This window comes from Oculina patagonica, chromosome 1 (genome assembly GCF_052425735.1).
Source record: "Oculina patagonica isolate OP01 chromosome 1, crgOcupat, whole genome shotgun sequence".
NCBI classification, from domain to species: Eukaryota; Metazoa; Cnidaria; class Anthozoa; order Scleractinia; family Oculinidae; genus Oculina; species Oculina patagonica.
The window spans coordinates 4,659,520-4,687,512 of record NC_135758.1 but is presented as its reverse complement, the minus strand read 5'-3'; the positions used below and the strand labels follow the sequence as shown (position 1 = coordinate 4,687,512).

The following is a 27,993-nucleotide window of genomic DNA, read 5'->3' as shown; positions in this document are numbered from 1 at the left end:
GGACCTTCAGATCTAAGTGCGAGCACGAGATTGAGTACGAGTACGCTTTTTTCGATTTTTTAATGACAGGAAGCTGCTATGTGATTTCGATAAATAAGTCGTCAACAAAATTCAAACAGCATTAAAAAAATTGGACTAGCCCGTCTGTATTTAACAAAGAATGAAGAGAAAAAGCATGTAAAACATTAAATAACTTAGTAGAAAGGTGTATTTCATTTTGTCTCTGTCTTTGTGTGGTGCTTGTCTTGCAGGGGAAGTTCCTCCGTGTTTATGCCCCTTTTGGTTTCACTTTTTACGCAGACGCAACAACTCGACGCAACAGTTTATTTCAGTGGTTGATCCAAGTCCTCGGCAACCACGGGTAGGGAAAGCCTTGAAAAGTTGAGCTGTTCCATTTTAAACAGGCTTCTTGCTTCTAATCAAAGCGCCTCGTACGGTGTCTTGACAGTTCAAGCCGCAAAATATGCGCCATCTTTAGGTGAGCGAATTTAAACTCAATCTGCTGTTGTTTAGCTCGTCCCCAATCTTCCTCAACATGGTACCAATCTCCCTGGACGTGCGCTTTTCTCTGTTTGCTGTGTCAGCATCCGCTGACCTGTGCTGAGCGCCGGCGTTAGTTGATTGGGCTGCGCGGTCACGTGGTTCAATGCGCTTGAAGCTTCGTCTGCGGCTGCTGTTTCGGCGGAGAAGACCTGAAAATCCCATGATGCAGTGAAAACTGTAGGACTTGTGAACAATTCTGTTAGAAAATGAATACAAAATGGTCATTAGCTAATGATACGATATAACGAGCTGTTTCACTAACTTCATTGAAAATGCATCAAGTTTCCTTTGCAGAATTCCTGCTCTCTTTTCATTAGCCAGTTACAATTCCCAATAAATAATCGAATTAAGCCGGCGCATACAGACAAACAGATGACATTTGCGGCCAATTCTAATGTCGGATCTGTATGCCGGTGTGTTGAACAAGTGAAAATAATTTCGCGGAAACCTATAATAGGATTTAGAAGACAAGGAAATAATTTGCCGACTGAAGTATAGAACTCTTATGAATAAAATAATTATGTGTTAATATATTGCGGTTTGTTAATACGGTGTTCATATTAGATCATTGCCGAATCGACATTGAGGAGGGAAAAATGTTTCAATATAAAACTACTTTACGATTTCGTCTTTTCTTACTTTAAATACGAGCGGATTTCTTTGTTGTCTACAAGCTTCACGGTATTAAATGGATACTTTTTTGTCTTTCAACTGGCTTTTGCTGTAAGCAAATACGTTTTATCCGTTTCATTCACGTGTAGAAAGCCTGAGTACGGAAAACTATTTGGATTTTTGTACCTATGGCTTGCCGAGGCGTAGTCCCACAAAGCTGGTTATCTCTAATTAGCTCCTTTAGCGATTTTTTCAACTAGTCAGTTTTGTTCGGAAATGTCGCTGTTAGCGCTCTCGCACAAGTCACAGAACCGGAAAGAAACTTAAACTAACACAATAGGTTTCAGTGGATAATGACTTCTCCTTTCTGGATTATTAAAATTGAGAAGATTTGTGGGTGAAACTTTTATTATTAATTGAGTATATTACGTCGGATTTGTAAAAAGTTCGTGAGTTTTTATTTTCATAGCAGCAATTCAGTTAAATTCACGGAGTTGAATAAACTTGTACAATATGAAAAGTAGAGTTAACTAGATGTTGCCTTTTCTCACTTAAATATACCACGAAAGGCAGAAAAATTACTTCGAAAATGAGGTGTGATATTTTATAGGCGGGCTCGGGTCGGCGAAATTGTCCTTTCTCTAAGTGAGTAAAAGCCAGGACCTGATTGATTTTATTATGAATGCTAAATATCTGATGCTTCAAATTATGAAACAGCCTGGATTTAAGTTAAATGATAAAGTCAAATCAGGTTAAATGGTGGTGTTTATAAACTGCATGCAACACAGTTCAAATACGTGGGCAGCTCTCTACTCCCGCGCAAGAGAAATCCGCTGCTTGGATAAAAATATTAAATTATTCCCTTTCGATCAAGTGCATTAAAATTACAAAACCTTACCTCAAAAATTCAGTCGAGTTGTGAAAACTGCTACCGCTCAACCGTCGCGCGTTTTCCAATCGTTCCGGCCGATACCTTACTTTATTATGATTTCGTTGTCCGTTAAACACCGGCGCATTGTTAAGCCTGTTTATTTTTGGTACAAAATGATGTCATGCCTTAGGAACCAGAAAAGTGCATCCTTACGTATTTCCGCTTTTCAATCGGTGTACAATTTTTTCTCTGAAATCGAAACTTGAAAATAAATGGGTTCACTGTCAGGATAAACACCTCACCACAAAATTAAGAAAACGTCCCTTCTAATTTTTCTTCTTTATTGGCGTTTATGCTTTGTCAGTCTGACGCACCGCTAAAATCATCATTATTTTAGTATAGCAGGGAAATTTTGCGATAAATAGTGACATAATGTACAAAGAATTCCAAACTTGTACAGCTGGCTTCTGCATGCGGGTGAAAAGCTTCATTGCGCGTGCGCTCTGTTGCTTTTGCCTTGTCTTCGGTTATTTTTGGAATTTACTGTAAAAAATAAACATTTTGTGTAGTAACTGGGGTATGCAACCTCACCATCAATTTATTGCAACCAGCTTACTTAATGACAGGTTTTGAAAAAATGCTTCCTTATTTCTCGAAAGGATGTATATCCGCATTAATTTTTTGCCTTGACCTTATTAAAGACGGATACATATTGACTCTGTCCGCGCTTTCGTATTTTAAAATTGCTTTCTCAGCGAATCCTATGTTGCTTGGAAACCCACTGAGAGTTTTCTTGCGGTTTAGATGGCTAAAAAAGTAACAATTCGGAAGGAAACGATGATATTCAGTTGGTTTTTCGTTGCAACAATAGATTTAAGGGATAGGAAGTCCCACCCTTCCAAACAATACGATAAAAACAAAGACTTTTTGGATGGTTTACAGTTAATCAGTAAACATTAAGCGCTAAATTCAATATTTTGCGGTCGAGACCCGCTAAAGGAAAACTGATTAATTTAGTCTTGTTGTGAACCAAAGAAAGTTTTGTGTTTCTGTAGCTCCGCGTGGCTCAATCGAACCTCGCGAAAGCTGCAAGCGTATCAAATAACGATTTCGCCTTGTGTTCATGTTTCCCTTCACATTGCGGCGTCTAAAAGACGTAAATTCCGGAAAAATCAAAGACTTTTTCGGATGTGTGCTGCGTTTTGTCAATGGTTAATTTATGGGAGGTGAAACCAAAAAAGAAAACTGCAGCCTTCAAGGTTTGCGTTATAACTTCCCCGGCTAAATATAAAAAAAAATTCCCTTTTCTTCAATCTCAGTTTTGATATAGAATGTTAAACGTACCGTTTTACCAAACAACAAAATTGAAATAAATCTGCACGCGTTACTATATTTGATGCTTACTTGTCCTGGCAAAAAGGGGAATACCCTTTCATATGAATTGAAAGTGACTGCAGAAATAATTAAAGATTTTCAAATGAATTTTCAGTTTTGGTGGTAAATAACCTTTTAGCAGGGTTCCTTTAAGGATTTTTGTGACATATTATTCGTGAATTCTATATTGTTAAGACTTCTTTTTTGCTTGTTATGGTCAAGTAATACGCTTAAGTAAAAAGACCTTTCTGAGCCAAAAAGGTATCTTTTTCGCGCTCTCTAAATGACTTAGCCTGCGAGAGCAGACGCATTTCCGGCCGTCGCTTCTCTCCGCTTGCGAGAGCATACGCATTTCCGGCCGTCGCTTCTCTCCGCTTCTTTTCGGCGGAGAGAAGCGACGGCCGGAAATGCGTCTGCTCTCGCAGGCTATAAATGACTCGGACCCCCGAGAGGATAAGGGAGTAAGTTATAATATCGCGAATAAAAGAGACTCTTTCACAGACTGTCCAGAAATCTCGAATTAGTATCTTTTTCTTTTGAATTCATGCCATTAAGCTCAGAAAATCGAAGTTTTTAGAAACTTTTACACTCTTTCCAGCAGAGGGCAAACAACAGCGAGCACTTTGTCGATATAATCCGATCAAGTGGCTTTGAAACATCACCATACCCACCGAACATTCGTCAAGAAAACGTCTTTGGTCGCACAAACTACAAATCCTCGATTTTATTTGCGGCAGATCAAAATAGTTAATTGTAAACTTTGTTGGTTCAGTGGTCAGAGCGAAATAAGTTCAAGCTTATGCTCTGCTTAAATATAGGAGGATAAAAGATCAAAGAAATAAAATGAAAACTGTGATAAAACCGCCAAACAAGATGAGAATAACTTCCTTGAAAGTTCAATGAATTTTGAGATGAAAGTTTGCGTATACATTAATCGGACAATATATTGGTTTGATTGTGAAACATATAAGAGGTGGCAGATAATAGTTATGCTATAATGACAAATTTATGTCGTTCGTTTGTTATAACAATGAGTTCTTTGTTTATTTCACTTACACTGAAAAACGTTAGAGTGAATATAAATTGTGACAGGTCACTCGAGAGACAAATTTAGAAAATATTAGAAAAAAAAACAGCCCTGGCTTACCAGTTTGGATGCCGGCGGCCATAAAGAAAATCAGAAAAGCAATATATTCATTTAATATATTCAATATATTCGGATTTTTTTTAGATATTACATGTAAATCTGAGAATGATTTGAAAAGAGCGGGAAACTTATGGGAGTACTGAATGTAAGCGTGGCGATCAAATACGCCAACTGAAGGCAGGGCTGTCATAAGCGTTTCTGTTTATTTCCCAAACGAAGCAGAGTGTACCGACTTGAACATTTAGATTACGATTAATGTTGGTGAGGTCCAGAATACGAATCGAAACGAATTATGGATGACAACTTTGTATCTAGTGTTATCGTAGAACCATCCTCGGAGACCCAGGGCAGTCAGTGGGGGCGAGGATGTCGTAGAACGAGCAGTTTTGAGTTTCGTAACGTCACAAGTCGGCTTTCAAAAGTTGAGGTCATATTATTGTAAGTTGTAGTCGGTGAATCGAAGTGGTGGTATTCTTTTGCTTAACCATACAGTCAGCCACATAAAAATAAAATTTTCTAGCGATAAAATAGTTCATTATAATTACACTCCGTCAGTTACACTAGGTTTTTTGAAATTGTTTAAAACTTCGTCGTTGGTATATAGCTACTGCAGTCTTTTGTTTCATTTTCTCAAAGTTGGTTTCTCTTTACATCTTTCAAGCCTTTCAGTTTCTTTCAGCTCGTATAAATCGTTCAATGCTTGATCATTGTACAGATTGTACATAGGATTCGGTGTAAATTTTCACGTTCACGTAAGACGAGTTCACGTAAGACGAAGTGTTGCACAACTCAGGGGTTTTCAACAGGAAGCAATAAATATTTTCATCACAAGCATAGGAGTGGCGCTGACCTTGTTAGTCACGCCACGCAGGTCACGCGATACACAACCACGCGTGTCACGAAAAGAATAGAGCATAGATCAGAAACAAGAATAGGGACCTTTTTGACTTGGTAGAACGAATAGCTGCCATCTTTCCTAATCTTTTTTTATGTCAAGCTGGTGCATGACTGTAAAATGAAATCGTTTAAATTTTTGTAGATATTAAAAATATAACAACTGTTGGGTTAAAATATTAAACAATAAAGCAATCCTGGATCAAATATATATCCGTCAATAGTATATCCGTCAATAGGATCAATATATATCCGTCAATAGGATCAATAGTTATCCGTCTAAATCGACCATCCGATTTTTGCGTGCGAATTCTAAATCAGTTAACTTTGTTTCCTTTAGCAGGGGCGTATCTAGCCTATAGGCCCGTAGGCCCGGGCCTACAAATTTTTTAGCCCACTCGTATTTTTAAAATGTGCTATCAAGAGTAATTGTGGCTGAAGCACTTTCAAAATAAAAAAGAAAGCAATATGCATTATAAATATCGCAACTACCCTTTCTCGATTGATCAAGTCTCTAGCAAGTTGAAATTCTTGGCCGCGTGACACTTGTATTTTAAAGCATAAAAAGGTAAAAAAAAAGTTCTCGTGTTCGAGTATAAAGTGCCAATTTAACAAAATAGCGTTCCAAACGTTTCGGGCTTTTTTAATAATAGCACGACGTCTTAGTTCACACCACCGATAGTAGCCAGTCTGGTCTTAACGTGAAAACTTTTCCATGCACGCACGCTTTCATCTGCGAAATAACCGGCTCAGTGTATGGCATCTCTTGCCGTCGTTGTTCTGCAATCTACATCGCCGAAACTGGCCGCACGCTACAGCAACGTTTCGTTGAGCGCCTCTGCAGCATCGAGAAAAACCTGCCAAGCTTTCCTGTCGCAAAGCATTTCAATTAAAATGGCCACACTATTCAAGATGTACAAGTCCGTAGCATCATGTTCTGCGATGGGAACAAACAACGAAAATGTCAGGAAAAGCGGCTTATCTTCAATCTGTGAACAAGTCAGCCGCGCTGACTGAATGTTAGTCGTCGCGCGCTCATCGCGCGCGCAGCTTGCGTTGGAACTTTAACTCTTTTTTCGTGGCCTTAGCAAATTTCTCAACAAAACAGCAACTTGACTTCCACTGATAAAGGGCTAAGCTCGAAACGCCTGGAAAGATATATTGTTAAATTGGCACTTTATACTCGAACTCGAGAACTTTATTTTACAAAGTGATAGGTATGTGTCGTTAAAGACAAGTGCGTTTATATATTTAACAATGAGTGAAAATTGCCGAACCATTCTCTGCAATGAAATGCCAAAATTTAGGTGCTGCCGGATAGCACATTTGAGGGCCTTTATCTGGAGCATAACCCCCCCCCCCCCCTCCCCGCCCACTCTCCCTCTAGAAGTGGCCAGGCCTACAACTCTTCAGAAAGCTGGCTACGCCCCTGTTTAGGAATGCTTTCCCTTCCGGTTTCCGATTTAAAAGAGTCGTAAGTTCACGGGATTGCAAAATTCTTTACACTGTTTTTATTTAATTTTTGTCTTAGGGCCTGTTTACATGATTCCGGAATGACTTTCATTCCGGAACGAGTTCATTCCATCCCCATACATTTCTCTGTATCTGTTTACATGATACCGAGACGAAAGTCAAGTCATTCCGGAATGAGTTCATTCCGGTTTTCATTCCGGAATGAAAGTTTCGTTCTGGAATGACATTTCATTCTGGTATCATGTAAACACAGAACGAATTTCGTTCCGAGATGAAGCCGCAACTCGCGAAACCGCATACGGACTCCACAGTTTGAATTCAGAGCGAAAAACGTAATAGCATTTACTGTTTAGCCCAAAGAAGCAGCTCTATGGTCAAATTACTCGTTAAAATTGCAGATACGGCCATTAATGGCCACAAAAACATGTTTACGCGAAACATGCGCCATCTTGTTTTGACCTCGCGCGAAAACCACGCACGTGAAAATGCCTTTGGTTGAACCGATCGACTCTGTCATGTAAATGCAGAACGAACTTCATTCCGGAACGAGTTTCGTTCCGGAATGAAAGTCATTCCGGAATCATGTAAACAGGCCCTTAGTACTTCCTACGCAGAACACGAAAAGCCTCGCGAAAAAACTCAATTTCAAGTGAAACCGGTAATCCGACACAATAGCCGGGCTAAAAATTCTCGTTTTGTTACGGGGGCGGTGGAGGTAAAACTGTGTGCTGTTGCTAATTTTATCTGAAACATTCACGCCCTGATGGGGCCATATCATCTGCATCGAAGAAGATTTCACAATCGAAGATTTTTCGCAGTTTTTGGCCAACACACCTATTCATCCGCATCCCGCCATCAGTTTCAAATTTATCCCGCATCCCGCCTTCATCATGGTTCCGCCATGCGCCAGTGCATTTTCATCCCGTATCCCGCATCACGCCTCGACTATTTTATTATCCTGCATCCCGCCAAGCTTTTGTGGAACACTCCAGAAACTTCGTAACACTTATTACATGCATGACTTAATATGATAATTTGTGCTTTCTCAGAATTTCGAGAACCCCCCTAGTGTTTCGTAGTTTCACTTTCCAAAGCAAGCTTCGCCGTGGTAAGTACAACTTAGCTTGTATCGTACGGCCTCTATCTTAACCAGTTTAGAATTTTTAGTGCGATTTGGTTGTCAAGACGCTTACAAAACAAAGCGACTCACAAACTTTGGATTGTTACCATGGAAAGTGAAAGAATGAAATCGACCAATGCAAAATCATGCGAACTTACATTATGAAGAGAGTTAATGCACAGGCTTTGGTGTTTTGAAAATAGAATGAAGAATTACAACAGACCGAGCACGATCACGATCAAGATTTGTGATTCTTCAAGAGCTTGATTCTTCTTTAGTTGCCCTATTTGTTTTCAGACCAAGTCGATCTTTCTATGACAGGAAGCTGACATGTAAATTCGATAAATAAGTCGACAGCACGATGTAAACAACTTTGAAAGTACTGAACTGATCTGCTGTTATTTAACAAAGAATGGAGATAGAGAAGGATATAAAACATTTTAGTAAAACGATATTTCTTTGGTTTCGACTGGTTGTTTTGTGCAGTGTTTGAAATTTGGTTATCACTGATTTCGATTTGTATTTGTCTTTGTCTGACGCTTGTCTTGCAGGGAAAGTCCCTCAGTGTTATTTCAGTTTATCACTTTTAGTTTCACTTTTGCCAGCAGATAAGGAAACGGAACACGGTAAGTATATATCTTATTTCAAGCCGTAAGATGTTCGTGACTGATAGCTGTGCATGTGTAGCCAAATGTTAAATACTAAGAATGTTCACAACGAGAGATTTGCATGAATCGCGTGACTGATTTTCGTTGTAGTGTGAACGCTAACAGTGAGTCACGCGAGAAGGTCACGCGAATGAACACTCACTGGTAGCAACTTTTGTCGATAAATAGTTGGAACAATTTCTCTTGTTGACGCGCATTGGTTTGATTCTGTTGATTTAACAACACTGGTGAGCGCAAATTAATTAATAGCAGGCTGAGATAATCGCGATTATTTTCGTTTCACACGCTGTTAAAGAACAGCTGAGCAAGAAATGACAGTCACACTTCAGACACACGTTGGACTAAAATACAAATGCCCTCGTTCCTTGTGCGAGCTGTGGCGGGTTTCTCCCTCAACTTTGCTGGGAATGGCGGATAATACTTTGTATGTTTTTGCAATGTGATCTTCCAACGATTGTTAGGAAATGAAACGGCCACACCTGTGGCCAAAAGATCCCAAATTAGGAATTTTTTTTTTGTCCAAGCAAACAGAGCTAAAAAAAGAAACAACACATACGTTACTAACAACAAGCTTATGGAGCAAGGTACATAAAGGTTCTGGCACTGATCTGTCATATTAAAATAATTGAAGATAGCTGCATATATCGGTCCGGCCTGGCTTGTCTGTGTTATGTCTCAACAAAATGAGGTTTGAATGGACACAAAATGGAGCAATTAAAAAAATTATAAAGTCATAAGTACTTTAGTAGGAACTGAATTTTTGAGTAATTTCTGCATATTACTCAAAAACACGTTTCCGTTAAATTGATTTTTTTGGCGCTACGGTGCTAAATTTCTCTAAACTTTGCTAGAAGTCCGATGGCAGTCTTGGAGGGAGTCTAATTCTCTACTCGGATTACCGGAGCCAAGGCTGTCATCTCCAAAGTCTTCCTTTATTTATTTTCTTTCTTTACTTCATTTTCCCCATTTGTTTTGCTTCCCTTCCGTTGTTCCTTCATTTGTATTTGTCACAGTTTTGTACCCTGCTGTCGTTACTTGGCCTTATGCAGTATGCTGGGTAATCAATTTTATGTTTCCAAGCCTTGGAGATGGCAGATTAAGGCCACTTTCTGTCATTTCTATTGCCTTTTTTTGTTTGCTTAGACCTTTTTTTCTAAGGTTTGGGGTTTAGTTTTGGTTGTTTTTGTTTAGTTTTGGGGTATTTGGGGGTTATTCATTTCTACATTATTGCTTTTAGGCTGTTGTGACAGCTAACCTCCATTCTAATCCACATATAGCTTGAGGGAGAGTGCTGCAAATAGATTACTATTTGTCAGCGGTCTCCCTCAAAGCTTATATAAGGATTCACACATGTGCATTCATTCTCCTTTTCGCGCCAGGCTGGCGTTTCGGTCCACCGCGTTTTATTTATCCTTTAGTGTTTTATCTCCCTCGGCTTTTCTCGCTGTCGACTTTCAGGTTTAGTTTTCTCCCGCCCTCTCATCCCATTGCTACTTATTTTTTTCCTACCTGAAAGCGACAGCTTACCCCCATTCTAATCCGCATATAACTTGAGGGAGAGTGCTGCATATAGATTAAGTAGCTAAAAAACTTTTCTTTTATTATCTTTTACAAGGTTCGTAGAAGAGGACATCATGAACAACATAGACTACATTTTACAAGCCGTCTGTATCGGCTTAACTGTCGCTACCTTTCTTCTCAACACCGGTCGTGGTCTAAAAGCCATCGAGATATGCAAAGAATGTTTGATTTTCCTCAATAATGAAGCACTGGGGAAACAAGAACATTTAGTCAAACTATTTCAAATTGGTTTCTATAAATTGATGTTCAGCTCGTATTGCTTTCTCTCTGATTACACAAATGCAATAAAATACGGAAGAAAACTTCTTGTCATTTGCCGCGAGGGTGGTCAAACAGCCATAGAAGAGAAAATTACTATAGCACTAGCAGGCAAATATGAACGGTGGTGTAAATATGCCGAGGCAAGAGAACTTTATGAGAGAGCGATCAATATCATGATAGAAACTAGCAACAGAGAAGGACAAGCATACGCTTATGGCAAATGCGGAACTATGTCTTATTATCTTGGTGAATATGTGAAAGCTGAGGAACATCTGAGGAAAGCACTTGCGATCAGAATTGAAATTGGCGACAGAAAGGGAAAAGCATCATCCTACGGAAACTTAGGAGCTGTGTTTAACTCTCTTGGTGAATATGACAAAGCTAAAGAATATCTCGAGAAAGCACTTGCGATGAAAATTGAAATTGGCGACAATAAAGGAGAAGCATCATCCTACGGAAACTAAGGAACTGTGTTTAACTCTCTTGGTGAATATGACAAAGCGAAAGAATATCTCGAGAAAGCACTTGCGATCAGAATTGAAATTGGCGACAGAGCAGGAGAAGCAGCAGATTACGGAAACTTAGGAGCTGTGTTTAACTCTCTTGGTGAATATGACAAAGCTAAAGAATATCTCGAGAAAGCACTTGCGATCAGAATTGAAATTGGCGACAGAGCAGGAGAAGCATCATCCTACGGAAACTTAGGAACTGTGTTTAACTCTCTTGGTGAATATGACAAAGCGAAAGAATATCTCGAGAAAGCACTTGCGATCACAATTGAAATTGGCGACAGAGCAGGAGAAGCAGCAGATTACGGAAACTTAGGAGCTGTGTTTAACTCTCTTAGTGAATATGACAAAGCTAAAGAATATCTCGAGAAAGCACTTGCGATGAAAATTGAAATTGGCGACAAAAAAGGAGAAGCATCATCTTACGGAAACTTAGGAACTGTGTTTAACTCTCTTGGTGAATATGACAAAGCGAAAGAATATCTCGAGAAAGCACTTGCGATCAGAATTGAAATTGGCGACAGAGCAGGAGAAGCAGCAGATTACGGAAACTTAGGAGCTGTGTTTAACTCTCTTGGTGAATATGACAAAGCTAAAGAATATCTCGAGAAAGCACTTGCGATCAGAATTGAAATTGGCGACAGAGAAGGAGAAGCATCATCCTACGGAAACTTAGGAACTGTGTTTAACTCTCTTGGTGAATATGACAAAGCTAAAGAATATCTCGAGAAAGCACTTGCGATCAGAATTGAAATTGGTGACAGAGCAGGAGAAGCAGCAGATTACGGAAACTTAGGAACTATGTTTAACTCTCTTGGTGAATATGACAAAGCTAAAAAAGATCTCGAGAAAGCACTTGCGATCAGAATTGAAATTGGCGACAGAGCAGGAGAAGCAGCAGATTACGGAAACTTAGGAACTGTGTTTAACTCTCTTGGTGAATATGACAAAGCTAAAGAATATCTCGAGAAAGCACTTGCGATCAGAATTGAAATTGGTGACAGAGCAGGTGAAGCAGCAGATTACGGAAACTTAGGAACTATGTTTGACTCTCTTGGTGAATATGACAAAGCTAAAGAATATCTCGAGAAAGCACTTGCAATCAGAATTGAAATTGGCGACAGAGAAGGAGAAGCAGCAGATTACGGAAACTTAGGAACTGTGTTTAACTCTCTTGGTGAATATGACAAAGCTAAAGAATATCACGAGAAAGCTCTTGCGATCAGAATTAAAATTAACGACAAAAAAGGGGAGGCATCATCCTACGGAAACTTGGGAACTGTGTTTAACTCTCTTGGTGAATATGACAAAGCTAAAGAATATCACGAGAAAGCTCTTGCGATCAGAATTAAAATTAACGACAAAAAAGGGGAGGCATCATCCTACGGAAACTTGGGAACTGTGTTTAACTCTCTTGGTGAATATGACAAAGCGAAAGAATATCTCGAGAAAGCACTTGCGTTCAGAATTGAAATTGGTGACAGAGCAGGTGAAGCAGCAGATTACGGAAACTTAGGAACTGTGTTTAACTCTCTTGGTGAATATGACAAAGCTAAAGAATATCTCGAGAAAGCACTTGCGATCAGAATTGAAATTGGCGACAGAGCAGGAGAAGCAGCAGATTACGGAAACTTAGGAGCTGTGTTTAACTCTCTTGGTAAATATATGACAAAGCTAAAGAATATCACGAGAAAGCTCTTGCGATCAGAATTAAAATTAACGACAAAAAAGGGGAGGCATCATCCTACGGAAACTTGGGAACTGTGTTTAACTCTCTTGGTGAATATGACAAAGCGAAAGAATATCTCGAGAAAGCACTTGCGATCTGAATTGAAATTGGCGACAGAGCAGGAGAAGCAGCAGATTACGGAAACTTAGGAACTGTGTTTAACTCTCTTGGTGAATATGACAAAGCGAAAGAATATCTCGAGAAAGCACTTGCGATCAGAATTGAAATTGGCGACAGAGCAGGAGAAGCAGCAGATTACGGAAACTTAGGAACTGTGTTTAACTCTCTTGGTGAATATGACAAAGCGAAAGAATATCTCGAGAAAGCACTTGCGATCAGAATTGAAATTGGCGACAGAGCAGGAGAAGCAGCAGATTACGGAAACTTAGGAACTGTGTTTAACTCTCTTGGTGAATATGACAAAGGTAAAGAATATCTCGAGAAAGCACTTGCGATCAGAATTGAAATTGGCGACAGAGCAGGAGAAGCAGCAGATTACGGAAACTTAGGAACTATGTTAAACTCTCTTGGTGAATATGACAAAGCTAAAGAATATCTCGAGAAAGCACTTGCGATGAAAATTGAAATTGGCGACAAAAAAGGAGAAGCATCATTCTACGGAAACCTAGGAACTGTGTTTAACTCTCTTGGTGAATATGACAAAGCTAAAGAATATCTCGAGAAAGCACTTGCGATCAGAATTGAAATTGGTGACAGACGAGGAGAAGCAACAGATTACGGAAACTTAGGAACTGTGTTTAACTCTCTCGGTGAATATGACAAAGCTAAAGAATATCTCGAGAAAGCACTTGCGATAAAAATTGAAATTGGCGACAAAAACGGAGAAGCATCATCCTACGGAAACTTAGGAGCTGTGTTTAACTCTCTTGGTGAATATGACAAAGCGAAAGAATATCTCGAGAAAGCACTTGCGATCAGAATTGGAATTGGCGACAGACGAGGAGAAGCAGCAGATTACGAAAACTTAGGAACTGTGTTTAACTCTCTTGGTGAATATTACACAGCTAAAGAATATCACGAGAAAGCTCTTGTGATGAAAATTGAAATTGGTGACAAAAACGGAGAAGCATCATCCTACGGAAACTTAGGAACTGTGTTTAACTCTCTTGGTGAATATGACAAAGCTAAAGAATATCTCGAGAAAGCACTTGCGATCAGAATTGAAATTGGTGACAGACGAGGAGAAGCAGCAGATTACGGAAACTTAGGAGCTGTGTTTAACTCTCTTGGTGAATATGAAAAAGCTCAAGAATATCTCGAGAAAGCACTTGCGATCAAAATTGAAATTGGTGACAGGGAAGGCGAAGCAGCATGCTACCTAAACTTAGGAACGTTGTTTCTTTCTCTTGGTGAACATGTCATGGCTGAAGGTTATCTTGATAAGGCAATTTCAATTAGTCAAGATATTGCAGACCTTGACAAAGAGTTTGAATGTCTTTGTACCCTGGCAATGGTAAAGGTTTCCCAAGGAAACTTCCAGGAAGCGTTTGATCATCTGCTTCTGAGTATTAACAAAAGTGAAATTTTGCGTGGTTTTCTGAAAGATAACGATCAATTTAAAATGTTCTTTTTTGACGTCCACAGTTCTCCCTACCAGTATCTAAGTGCATTCTTTTGTTTTTCTGGAAACCCTAACAATGCTCTTTATGTTCTAGAGTTGGCACGGGCTAGAGCCCTAGCAGACTTGATGGCGTCTCAGTACTCTGTTGAAAGTGAAATCTAAGGTAATCCGCAATCGTGGATTGGCATTGAGAATATCATGAAGAAAGAGAGAAACTGCGTTTGCCTGTACGTTTCTTATTTTGACCAATATGTGTTTTTGTGGATTCTCAAAACAAGGGGAGTCATTCGCTTTCGAAAAAAAACAGTAAATGAAAACATTGTTGGTGTCGGATTTGTTGGCAGGTTGACTGATTTTTTTGATAAAAGCTTCCGCAGCTTTGGTGTTTTATCCGAGGAGAATTGTGAAGACCGATCTTTCAATGTCATTGAGCCAAAATTGAAATCATGCCAAGAAGAGAGCCTAGCAGTTTTGCGACTTGTAGAGGACGACGATGAAGAAATTCAAAATTCCGAATCGAGCTTTTCTTTGTGTTACAGAATGCTCATCGCCCCTGTGGCTGACTTACTTGACGAGCCCGAAATCATCATTGTTCCCGATCGGTCCTTGAACCACGTCCCATTTGCAGCGTTAAATGATGAAAGCGGGAAGTATTTATCAGAGACTTTCAGGATCCGCATCGTTCCTTCATTGTCCACTCTCAAGCTCACTCAGGACAGTCCTGCAGACTATCACTGTCAGACTGGTGCACTGATAGTGGGTGATCCTGTGGTTGGGCGGGTGCGTTACATGGGACGTGTTGAGAACTTTAAACCATTGCCTTGTGCAAGAAAGGAAGCAGAGATGATTGGAGAACGGCTGGGCGTACAACCTTTGTTAGGACAGTGCGCGACCAAGCAGGCGGTGCTTGAAAGGTTACATTCAGTGAGTCTGATACATTTTGCTGCACATGGAAATGCTGAAAGAGGAGAAATTGCTCTTTCGCCCTTATGCACTGCTACTGGAATTCCAAGTGAAGAAGACTACCTGTTGACAATGTCTGACATTTCGAAAGTTCGACTGCGAGCTAAGCTGGTGGTACTTAGCTGTTGTCACAGTGGACGTGGACAGATCCGAGCCGAGGGAGTGGTTGGAATCGCTCGAGCATTCTTAGGGTCCGGTGCACGTTCAGTACTGGTGGCACTGTGGGCCATAGAAGACAGAGCGACAGAGCAGCTGATGCGTCGCTTCTATGAGCACCTTTTTCGTGGGGAAAGTGCCAGTGAATCTCTTCACGAGGCCATTAAGTGGATGAGAGGTAACGGCTTTGCCAAGGTTTCGGAGTGGGCACCGTTTATGCTGATTGGAGATAACGTGACATTTGACTTTGGGAAAAAAAGTAAGTTTTCTTAAATAACTAAATATTTCGCATTTTGGGTTGTAACGATGGAGGTTATGATGTGTAACTTCGAGAAAAGACTGATTAACGTTTTAACGCTTCACATGACGGTACTTTCATCCACGGGCGTTGTCTCCGCCTCAGGACTGTGGGGCCTGGCTTCTTGTGTGTACAAAATAGGTGATCAAAAGAACAGTGGAAACTTTTTAATGAGAAAAGCTTAATGATAACAGTCCAAATTTGCCGCTGAAACTAAAAGGCAAATATTTCTTGGAGACATTGTAGTGTGTAACATCGCTATATTTATTTTTTAATGAGCCGTACTAAATTATGATTGGCTAGGCCTGCTAAATACAAATGATGAGTAAAAATGTAAGGCGATAATACAGACTAAAATGTCTTAGCATAATCCAGTGACGGACTATATTCGAAAATTATCAATCTGAATGGCTACGCTACATGCAGCTACATACGCTACATATCGATCTTAGAAGACTCCTGGAGCGCGCCCAGGATTTTTCGTGCATTATGGCCAAAAAAATATTAATCAAAAACACCAATCATCGAGTTTCATCGATACTCTATGTTTATGTTTATGCTAAAACAGTTAGGATGCTCGCTCTCGGTTTTTATCGACTTTGATAATTTACTCGTGGTTCACTATATATCAATCGAAAGATCTAGAAATCGAATTGCTGATTACTTGCTTCTAACATTTTACGATATCGTCTTAGTATCTCAGATCGCGCGCAACAAAACAATGAAAGCATAGAAAAAGCTAGAGCTGCGGTTTAAACAATTCTGGTTGGATCGTTGTTTAGTGACTCATTTATGCTCTTTATCGTAATCTTTTCTGATTGGATTCCCGTGCTCTTATTAGCTTACAGACCCTGCCATCGTGTCTTTAACATAACGTATCCTATTGAAGGGCTTGTTTTGTATTGACGTTGTTAAAGAATGCTCAGAGCGACTTAACCATTGTTTTTGGATTTCATATCGTTGTCTTAAGAGAGTTTAATTTTGTGGTATTATTGTATGCCAAGAGAAACCAAAGCCATTTCAGTCACAGTATCCCGTCGAAACAGATACCCAAAGATTTTTGAAATAACACAAATTTCCATCCGAAAATTGAATAAGCCCCTCCATATCTCTCCGTATATAAGCCACTAAAAAGGACGTCGAGCCCAGGACTTATTTTCGGAATCATGGCTGGAATTGGAAAGGAATCTGTGCATGAAAAAAATACTCACATATATGAATACCGTAAACTCCTAAACATAACGATTCGAAACACAAAACAAGCTGTCGCCAAATGAACATCACAAATCTCTTATTTGGGCAAAACGTTGTGTTTGTGTGTGTGTGTGTGTGGGGGGGGGGGGAGGGGGGGGGAGGGCTTAAGGTCCTGAAATCCGTAGGGTTATCCTGCGGGCGGGGGAACTAGTCTTATAGATGTAATTATTCAATTATTTAGTAGTGTCAATCCTTCTTGTTATGTGTGACTCCCCCGGGTTGCATGGAGCTATTTTCAGGCAGACAAGGTGAGGAGAATAAAGAAGAGCATCAGCTAGAAGATATTTCTTGATGAACCACCAGGTTCTCACAATGATCAGTAAAAAGAATTTAGATTTGGAGCACGGGCAGGAATTAAAGAGCTAAGCTGAATCTCAGTGGCAAGAGCATGGATCAAAGTGTTTTCAATTTTTCTACTGGATTTTTTGTAACCTGTGTCTGTTCCCTTAAGTCATGGCGGAGGAGAAAATCCTTCCTGCGTCCTGATCAAACTCATAAGCGGCGCGTTTGTTTATGCACAGCTATACAAATCAGATAAGCGTGAATTTTGATTACAGTTTCGCGACTTTTCGGTGAATTTTTCTCTTCTTTTTTTTTGTCTTTCAGATTTGATTCAAACTAGTAGTAAAAACACTTAAAAGAAATTTAAAACCTCGATATATTCTTAGACCAACAAAGCTCCGCTTGAATTTAAGTCTATGGAAATCCAGCGAGTGGTCATTTGTTACTGTATTCCTAAGATCATCTCCTCTAGCGCGCTTGTAAATTGAGTGCAAAACAATTTTTCTCTTAAATCGCTTCTCGGAAGGCGCTAAGCACGGAAAGCGTGAGTCGTCGCGCGTACAGCGCGCGCGAGCCTCGCACACCGGTGGGGTTTGAGGCGTGCGCCTCCCCCCAGTCTCGCTCTCCGCCTTAACACTCGCTCCAGATCTTTCGTTCGAAGACCGCGCGCGATCGCAAAATTTTGAGTGTTTTGCAGTCTTGCTTGTGAATAGTGAACTGGACACCCGCTGCTAGTTGAAATTCTACAGTGTGACTTCTCGAACCGGGCCACTCGGAAGAATGATCACTAATCAAGATGTTAATTCAGAACAAAGGATGGTGAACTTTTTTTAACAAAAAACGGCTAACGTTAAGGAATACAAACAACCGTTCAACAACAAATTTGAAAACCCAACAAAGTACGGAAGATGCAACCCTCTTGGGAAACTTTGAAACTGCTTTTTGATTGGCTAGTTTCGATCCTAAACGTAGAGCGTTTTCAAGCTAAACCGGTTAGAAGGAAAATGTAATAATTAGGATACTTTGACGCCAAAGATGGGATCTGTAGAGTGTGTACAATAAGGCGGACTCGATAGTATGCAAATTCAGGTAAAACGGTGTTTTATTTGTCTTCACGTGGTTACAAAAATTGTTGTAGGGCTGTTGTCTGGATGCTTTCACGTCATTGCTCTGTTTGCGAAAAAGATAGCCATCCATTGTTCTCAATTAACGTTTTGATTGGTCAACTTCCTTCCACAGGGCCCGGTTCAAGTAGTCGGTCTCTAATAATGCAATTATTATTATCAATGGTTAACAATCACCGAGTTAATAAACATGTTAGAACACCTATAGTATACCATTCTCACTCATTAATTATGCCGCTGATTGTCCGGCGTGGATAAGATATGGGAAAAGATTGTGGCCGAGGCAATGAGAGACTGGGTGAGAAAGCACTTATAGCTGTGTATTACGTCGCCGAAGGGGAGGTGGGAGGGTCGAAAATTCGCCCGGACTTCCCGGCTTGCGTATCTCTTTCGAAATGCCCCGAAACTAAGCAAAGGGATCATTAAATACGGCGATTGTGCACGTGGTGATTAAGCATTACCTAACGCAACTATCTTTAAACAAATGGGGTTATGTATTTCACGCACTTCTGAATTCCGCGTCATAATTATGAATGAGAATAGCGATAAAGTTCGTTTTACCATTTTATTTTGATATACCATCTGCGGCATTTTAATGATTGTAATATAATTACATTTAAGATTGTTATGTTGAGATATATTTTGTAATTTAAAATTTTAATCTTTAGCTCTTATATATCACGTCTGTTATTAAAGGACCCTAGTCAGCCACACCTTTGTTTTTGTTTACATACGGGAGTTTCAGCGGAATAATATTTTACACGGAGCATGTCTAAATGAAAGAAAACACTGTGAAACTGCCACAGATAATTAAAAAGATTTCAAGTAACACAAAATACAGTCTGTAATACAATAAGAATTCACTTCCCCATACAGTTTTCATAATTTCAATGGCATCGAAAATGGCAGAGGCTGACTAGGGTCCTTTAATAGGCCATTTGCATTATGACGTAAAAACTCAAAGACTTCTGGTAGTTGTAGTTAATTTCGCGGGAAACACCATTTCTGGCTTATGATTGGCTAAGGGCAGCCAAGCGTGAAGGTGGACATCCAGGACTTTTATGCTTTGGAATGAAAATTGACTGAGTTCTGTGTTTTTTTAACCAAGACAGACAAATGTAGTTCGTGTTCAAGTAAGTTTAATATGTACGTTGTGTGGCGGAGTTGACTTGGTAGAAATTCATTTATTGCGGCCGACAAATTCTCTTGGTAAATAATTTTAGCCTAACATCACAGCTTCAAAAAATTGCGCACTGGAAACAGATTGCTTGAAAGGACGAATCTAGGATATAACTAAATTTGTGTGGAATCAAGTGAAAGCAAGGCAAGCCATTGACTTTGTTCATCATCTATTTTCAGACGTTCAACAAACGATCGCTTCCATCGATCGCAGGTGAATTAATTCTTCACTGAAAAGCTTAGAAAATTTACCATATATCATGATTGCTCGGCGGGACGGTCAGTTTAATTTATTTTTACAGTGAGACAGAGAAACGAGTCAAATAATTTTCCTCGTTCAATCGAGCTTCATCGATGAATCATGAAGGGTCAATCATAAAGGATTTTCAAGCTGATCAATCAAAACTTCCCTGTGCAGGTGAATACAGATTATTTGTTTTTATCTTAAAATTGCATTTTTTTCGTCAAATTAGAACTGTAATTGCAATACTCTTTAACAAAGAAGTTTTCTTGTTTTTGTACTGGAAATGTCAACTCAACGAGTATCAGTTGTGGTTTCAATCCGAGCGATCAATCCTGATCAATTATGACAAAAATTAAAAATAACTTACGCTAAAGAAATCTGAAATTTCAAAAGGATCCGCTGGACAAAGCACACATCTGAAGCTTCAACCGCAGGTCTACGATCAGAGTACAAATTCCAGCCAGCAACAGGGTTGCCATATTAAGAGTACCCGTACAAGAAGTCACATCGAGTACACTTCAAGGAACACTTTATTCCTTTGGCCGAGCCATTTAGATGGTGGTATTCAACCTCAACAGGATTGTTGTATCGCACCAGATGGGACGTGCAACGAAGACAATGATCACATGGCGGTGTGAAAACGTGGAATGCATCACACTCATCTGTTCCGGGAAACTTTGAATCCGGCAAACTTGCAACGCACTGGAACAGCGTATCGCCATCATCTTCACTCACGTGCGGACAAAGAAGCTTCATAACTTGATGACGGGAATCAATCGGCAACACTCGGAGAGACGGAACAACACGGGCAATGGAACATACAAGCGCCAAACCAAACCTCACGATAACAGCGCAAAGCACGACATCCGGAGGAACATGCTCCACTCGCTTTAAATTTAACAACTTAATATCCTCTAACAGCCTTGTGCCAATCTTTTCGGTTCTTATATCTTCATCGACCTCTTCCTGCAAACCATCCATAGAAAAAGGAGCTGATCGACAAGACTTGCGACGCTTCGCCGCCATAACAGTGAGTAATGTCAATATTGCCAGTCTCCAAGTGCAAAGTGAACTTGTCCCAGTCTCCTTCGCGGTTGTGACGGGTGACGGCGTCACAAACAAAACCGCAATTTCACCTCAAATATATCGTGCACCAGATGGAGTGTAGACATTATGTACCGTACTCCCCATGTTTAGAAAGGGTAAAATATTGCGTCTTCGTATATTATTTGAAAATACCTGGCAAGCAAAAGTTTTAGGAATTGAATTGAATTAAATAACCGCGCGACTGAGACTCGACTGGAGGAAACACTCGTTGAAACTTCACTGCAAAACACAACCCAGCAAATATACAATCTCTTGCATAACTTTTTATTTTATTTTAACGGACTAGTTTTTATACTGAGAGGTTGCTTTTTGCCCTTTAAATGAAGCCAAAGGGACGTCTTCTTCGGTGAGAGTAATTTTCTTTACCTCCATCACGATTTTCTTGGGCAAGCCAGCTTGATGACGATTCAAAATTTCCCGCGAACTTAACTACAACTACCAGAAGTCTCTGCGCATTTACGTCATAATGCAAATGGTCTATTGTAATTTTTAGAAATTTAAAATTGTAATCTAATTATTTGTAGGACGGTTACTTGTCTCTTGAAACTGTTATGTGTCTTCCCTAAATAAAAACATTTTTCACGATTTTATTTTTACAAATACAGTGTAGTTACTGTCTCTTTTCTCATTGGCTGAGGGTATTCCCGGCATGCATTTGCTAACTATTCGCACTGCATAAATTATCGTCATCGCATATAAGTACTACAAATCATGAATAAATTGACATTGATCAAGTGTAACGGCGGAGAAAACATACCAAGTGCGATTAGTAGGCAACTGGTAGTTTTGTTGAATATTGTTGGGAGTCGGTTGTGGGTGTTCATATCGTTTGAGGGTATTATGGACGGTACAATTTCACCTACCCACCCACCCATAATGTACTTAGTTGGCACTGCGACTCTCGTCGGGTAGCCGAATTTTATCCCCAATCTTAAATGCGATGCGATAATTGTTGCAGTGCGGAATAGGATACTAATCTGCTTACAGATTAGTCCGAATGCATGCTGAGAATGCATGAACTCCAAGAGTTCACTCACCACTGGTCACTCGTGGTGCCTGGACATCTTGTAAACATGTACACAGCGAATTAAGCAAACATGTGTTGATTGTGTTCCGCGCAACGGCGCGTTAGTTAATAGGGACCTTCAGATCGGAGTGAGAGTACGTGATTGAGTACGAGTACGCCTTTTTCCATTTTTTAATGACAGGAAGCTGCTATGTGAACTCGATAAATAAGTCGTCAACAAAATTCAAACAGCATTAAAAAAATTGGACTAGCGCGTCTGTATTTAACAAAGAATGAAGAGAAAAAGCATGTAAAACATTAAATAACTTAGTAAAAAGGTGTATTTCATTTTGTCTTTGTCTTTGTGTGGTGCTTGTCTTGCAGGGGAAGTTCCTCAGTGTTTATGCCCCTTTTGGTTTCACTTTTTACGCAGACGCAACAACTCGACGCAACAGTTTATTTCAGTGGTTGATCCAAGTCCTCGGCAACCACGGGTAGGGAAAGCCTTGAAAAGTTGAGCTGTTCCATTTTAAACAGGCTTCTTGCTTCTAATCAAAGCGCCTCGTACGGTGTCTTGACAGTTCAAGCCGCAAAATATGCGCCATCTTTAGATGAGCGAATTTAAACTCAATCTGCTGTTGTTTAGCTCGTCCCCAATCTTCCTCAACATGGTACCAATCTCCCTGGACGCGCGCTTTTCTCTGTTTGCTGCGTCAGCATCCGCTGACCTGTGCTGAGCGCCGGAGTTAGTTGATTGAGCCGCGCGGTCACGTGGTTCAATACGCTTGAAGCTTCGTCTGCGGCTGCTGTTTCGGCGGAGAAGACCTAAAAATCCCATGATGCAGTGAAAGCTGTAGAACTTGTGAACAGTACTGCTAGAAAATGAATACAAAAAGGTCATTGTAGTTAATGATGTGATATAACGAGCTGTTTCACAACTTCACTGAGAGCAGTGCATCAAGTTTTCTCTGCAGAATTCTTGCTCTCTCAATTAGCCAGTAGCCAGTTACAATTCACAATAAATAATTGAATTAAGACGGCGCATACAGACATACAGATGACATTTGCGGTCAATTCTAATGTCGGATCTGTATGCCGGTGTGATCAACATTAACAGGCTAGGTGAAAAGCCGGCGAGTTTCGTGGAAACCTATTGCATGTTGTAGAAAATAACTACATAGTCAACATGTCCGATTCTCAGGTCTGTACGGTATTCAGTACTTGAGTTATCCGTCAAAATGTTTTACACAAATTTAGAGAGCTCAGTATGGAATCGCCATGTTGGAGTCCGTGTGAAGGGTTCCAAGATGGCCGCCGGAATCAATGAAAACATCTGGCATCTACTTCTGCTATGAAAAGCGTTCAGTTCACCTTCATGAACACCTAAACATTTACATAAACACTTCTCGTAAAACCTCAACTGTTTAGATTGTTAAAAATAACAGGATGAGGCATTTTCTTTAAACATACGTGACTGCCTTCAGGCGGCCATTTTGATGTCGTGTGGCGCGAATCTCCGAAATTAAAAATGTTGGCGGATGCTATCAAGTTAAAAACCTTCAATAAGATATATATTAAGGAAGTCTAATAGCCAGTAAAAGATAAAAGGTCAGGGGTATCTCGATTTTGGATTGTAGAATATTGATGACGTCATGTGAAAACCAAGAATAATAGGATTTATAAGAAAAGGAAATAATTTGCCGACTAAAGCATAGAACTCTTATGAATACCGTAATGATTCGATTTAGCGCCCTCCTTCCAATAAGCGCCCCCTTCCGAATAAGCGCCCCCCTTCGAATGTGTTTTTGTCAATAAGCGCCCCTGTTCCAATAAGCGCCCCCATTCTAATAAGCGCCCCTATTATAATAAGCTTCCCTATTGTGCTCTGCCCCTACTAAAGTTATTAACGTCGAATAGATAAACTCATGAACATTCACCGTACCGTACATGTATATATCTACTGCTAAAATGAACAATTCTTCTAAAAGTAACTGAACTTTCAACAATTTGTTACTATCACAGTTTCTGTTATTGTTAGTTATCTTAATATTTATTAAAGCTTTGTTTTGAATATTTGGTTGTTTCTTAAAAAATTAAATAAGCGCCCTGTCCCGAATAAGCGCCCTCCCTTGAGGTGCCAAAAGTAAATAAGCGCCCCGGGCGCTAAATCGAATCATTACGGTAAAAGAATTATGTGTTGGTATATTGCGGTTTGTTTATATTAGATCATTGCCGAATCGAACTTCGAGGGGTGAAAAATGTTTCAATATAAAACTAATTTACGATCTAGTTTTTTCTTCTTTTGATTACGAGCGGATTTCTTTGTTGTCTACAAGCTTCCAAGTAACAGATATATTTTTTTTTTACTTTCAACTGGCTTTTCCTGTAAGATAAATTTTTGACCGATGTGTAATTTGTGCGCTCGAAAGCTCTCGAAGCCGTCTATATGTTTCCTCCATTTCATTTACGTGTAGAAAGCCAGTACGGTAAACTATTTGTATTTTTGTACCTATGGCTTGCCGAGGCGTAGTCCCACAAAGCCGGTTATCTCTAATTAGCTCCTTTAGCGATTTTTTCAACGAGTCAGTTTTGTTCGGAAATGTCGCTGTTAGCGCTTCACAGAACCGGAAAGAAACTTAAGCTAACACAACAGGTTTTAGTGGATAATGACTTCTCCTCAATTCTGGCTTAAATTAAGAAGATTTGCTGCATGCGGGTGAAAGGCTTCATTGCGCGTGCGGTCGATTGCCTTTTGCTTTGTTTCTTTACGGTTATTTTTGGAATTTATATGAAAAATAAACGTCTTGATAGCAACTGGGGCATGTAACCTCACTATCTATTTAATACCTCCAGCTTACTAAATGACAGGTTTTAAGAAAATGCTTCCTTATTTCTCGAAAGGCAATTAAAGTCATCTACATCCGCATTATTTTTTTTGCCTTGACCATATTAAATATATTTAATTATGTCCGCGCTTGTTGCTTATCGTATTAAAGCTTTCTCAGTGAATGCTATGTTGCCTGGAAACCCACTGGGAGTTTTTTTGCGGTTTAGATGGCTAAAAAAGTAACAATTCGGAAGGAAACGATGATATTTGATTTTTTCCCACGAACAATAGATTTAAGGGATAGGAAGTCCCACCCTTCTAAACAATACGATAAAAACAAAGACTTTTTGGATGGTTTACTGTTAATCAGTAAACATTTAAGCGGTGAACTCAATATTTTGCGGTTTGGACCCGCTCAACTGAGGAAAACTGAATATATTAATTTAGTCTTGTTATGAACCACTTTGTGTCAAAGCAAGTTTTGTGTTTTTATAACTCGGCGTGGCTCAATCGAACCTCGCGAAAGCTGCAAGCATTTCAAATAACGGTTTCACCTTGTGTTTTTGTTTCGGCCTTGTACAACATTGCGGCGTCTGAGAGACGTAAACTCCGGAAAAATCAACGACTCTTTCGGATGTGTGCTGCGTTTTGTCAATCGTTAATTTATGGGAGGTGAAACCCCGGGGGGGGGGGTACTCCCATATGTGGCCTATATAGGTATGTGCCGCCCAATAGGGTTTAAATAGGGTATCATTTTTGCTCCTTTTGGCAATGTGTTCCCGGTGTGATCCTTAGATAGGGTACCTAAATACTAGTGGCTAAAATAGATGCCCAGCTAAACGAAAGAAAAGGTATCTTAAAACTGAATTTTCTGTTAAGGTATTAGTAAAGCGATTTTATAAAGATTTGTGTCTTGCCGTGCGCGGATAGCCGTTATTTTGGTCGTCAAGGAACGCTTCTCCTCCCCTTAAATAGGGTGTCATTTTTCGGTTTTGGGCCTTAAAAAGGGTATAAATTTTCGCTTTCTTTATCCTTAAATAGGGTCAGGGTTTAAGAACCTTGGCGGCACACCCCTATCCGAAATTTATGGGAGTACCCCCCCGGGGGTGAAACTCAAAAATGAAAACTACAGCCTCCGAGGTCTGTTGTGTTATAACTTGCCCGGCTAAATATAAGAAAAAAAATTCCCTTTTGTTCAATCTCAGTTTTTTTGGACGTAAATAACTTTTATCAGGCCTCTTTTACAGACTTTTGCGGCATTGTATTCCCGTAAATTCTATATTGTTGGGCTTTTTCGATGCTTGTTCTGGTCAATAAAGGCCTCTCTGCGCCAAAAAAGCATTTTTTGTCGTTCTCTTTAGTGACTCGCACCCCCAAGGGGATAAGGGGTTGAGTTATGATCGTGGATAAAACATACTCTTTCACAGAACTGTCCAGAAATCTAGGAATGCAATCTTTTCGGGTACTACTTTGAATCTTTGCCATTAAGTTCAGAGAGGTTTTAGAAAGTTAGGAATCCCTCCGGCAGGGGCAAGCCACAGCGAGCACTTTGTCGGTATAATCCGATCAAGTGGCTACGAAACTTCATTGTATACAATAATCTTCAAATCCATGATTTTATTCAGTAAATCTACCATTTTAGGTAGATGAAAACAGTTAAACGCTTGTGATGTGAGCGAAATAACCTCAGGCTTAAGATCTAAAGGAAAATAGGAAGGAGCTGCTAGAATTTTTAAAGATAAAAAGTTAAAGAAACGAAAGTAAAATTTAATGGAACCACCGACCAAGATGACAATAACTTCAATGTATTTTGAACTAACGTGGCGATAGTTTCCGCATACATTAAATGGTCAATATATATATTGGTTTCTTTCAATGGATATTGTGAAACGTATTAGTGTTGACAGATATTAGTTATGCCATGACAAATTTATATCGTTCTTTATAACCACGTTGTTTGTTTAATTCACTTGTACTGAAAAAAAATTTAGAGTGTATATAAAACCGTGACAGGCCACTAGGGAAACAATTTAGAAAATATTAGAAAAATAACAGCCCTACTTTGGGTGGATGCCAACAGTTATAAATAAAATCAGAAATACAATATATTCATCATGATCAATATACATAAGTTTTTACTTTGAGTTTTACAGATACTGCATGCACATCTGAGAATGATTCGAAAAGAGCGAGAAACTCTTTGGAGTAAAACAGCGTGGAGAGAAGACTTGCCAACTAAAGCCATGACTGTCATAAGCGTTTTTTTCTATTTCCCAAACGAAGCAGAGTGTACCGACTTGAACATTAAGATTACGATTAATGTTGGTGAGGTCCAGAATACGAAACGAATCATGGACGACAACTTTATTTGTCTTTAGCGTAATCGTACAATGAGTGGTTTTGAGTTAACTTTCGATGACGTCGCAAATCGGCTTTAAAAAGTTGAGGTCATATTATTGTAAGTTGTAGTCGGTGAATCGAACAAGTCTTTTTGAAATGGTGTGAAAATAGACAGCTAATGTAAAAATATCCACTGGACAGACAACGGACTGTATCTCCTAATTGCTGGAATATATGCTTTTACGGAAGCGAAATTGAGCTGCTAGCTAAAGAATATAAAAGGGTCCTTCGAAGTTTGCTACTAATTTCCGAGGGGGCTTCATTTGTCCGTCATGTGAAGTTCTTATAATTATGCTAAACCGTACAGCCACTCTACACTCCGTCGATTAAGCTAGGGTTTTTGAAATTGTTTAAAACTTCGTCGTTGGTAGTTTAAAGTTACTGCATTCTTTTGTTTCTTTTTGTCGAAGCTGGTTTCTCTTTGCATCTTTCAAGCCTTCCAGTTTCTTTGCTCTTTTAAATCTTTCACTGCTCGATCAATGTACATAGGATTCTGTGTAAATTTTTAAATCATTTTACATCCTGTAGGTTTGATAACTTTTTAAACGTGTGCAGCACTGGCGATCTTGCATTTGTTGATGTTATGTCGCTTTTTAAAGCAAGCGAAAATTTGCATCAAGACTAGACAATCGCGTCACGCCAGTCCAAGACAGAAGGCTGTAGCATTATTAAATTTTTAAATTGTATTCCGATTAAAGAACTAGACTTACCTGAAAGTAAATTTCGTCCAAAAAATGTACAGTTCCTTTTGCACAGATGTCTTGAGGGTAATTATCTCGGTAGTGGTTA

At 39.6% G+C, this 27,993-nt stretch overlaps 4 protein-coding genes, 1 long non-coding RNA gene and 1 pseudogene across 6 annotated transcripts in view; 4 read left to right on the top strand and 2 right to left on the bottom strand.

Moving 5' to 3' along the window:
- LOC144630818 (uncharacterized) lies at positions 1-27,985 on the bottom strand. The gene is made up of 2 exons (XR_013566642.1): positions 27,915-27,985; positions 1-739 (listed from the first exon to the last, which is right to left on the bottom strand). It is a non-coding gene; the product is annotated as an uncharacterized LOC144630818 (long non-coding RNA).
- Positions 1-27,993, bottom strand: part of LOC144648597 (uncharacterized) — a 701,885-nt gene that overhangs the window by 522,560 nt on the left and 151,332 nt on the right.
- The window catches only part of LOC144650602 (uncharacterized), a 141,595-nt gene that overhangs the window by 37,106 nt on the left and 76,496 nt on the right, over positions 1-27,993 (top strand). The gene's annotated exons all lie outside the window — the stretch shown is intronic.
- LOC144649217 (uncharacterized) overlaps positions 8,447-27,993 on the top strand; it is an 80,260-nt pseudogene continuing 60,713 nt past the window's right edge. Inside the window, exons 1-2 of the transcript XR_013569867.1 lie at positions 8,447-8,660; positions 10,318-14,104. The product of XR_013569867.1 is annotated as an uncharacterized LOC144649217 (transcript). The remainder of the gene's footprint in view (positions 8,661-10,317; positions 14,105-27,993) is intronic.
- Positions 14,023-14,551, top strand: LOC144629965 (uncharacterized). The gene has a single exon (XM_078488259.1). The coding sequence runs from the start codon at positions 14,164-14,166 to the stop codon at positions 14,524-14,526; it is 363 nt and encodes a 120-aa protein (XP_078344385.1). The 5' UTR covers positions 14,023-14,163; the 3' UTR covers positions 14,527-14,551.
- LOC144662650 (tetratricopeptide repeat protein 28-like) lies at positions 14,551-16,041 on the top strand. The gene has a single exon (XM_078523542.1). The coding sequence runs from the start codon at positions 14,563-14,565 to the stop codon at positions 15,754-15,756; it is 1,194 nt and encodes a 397-aa protein (XP_078379668.1). The 5' UTR covers positions 14,551-14,562; the 3' UTR covers positions 15,757-16,041.

What these genes read in the sequence shown, in the direction of transcription:
- LOC144629965 (XM_078488259.1), top strand. Translation starts at nt 14,164, where the DNA reads ATGGCTGAAGGTTATCTTGATAAGGCAATTTCAATTAGTCAAGATATT.
- LOC144662650 (XM_078523542.1), top strand. Translation starts at nt 14,563, where the DNA reads ATGAAGAAAGAGAGAAACTGCGTTTGCCTGTACGTTTCTTATTTTGAC.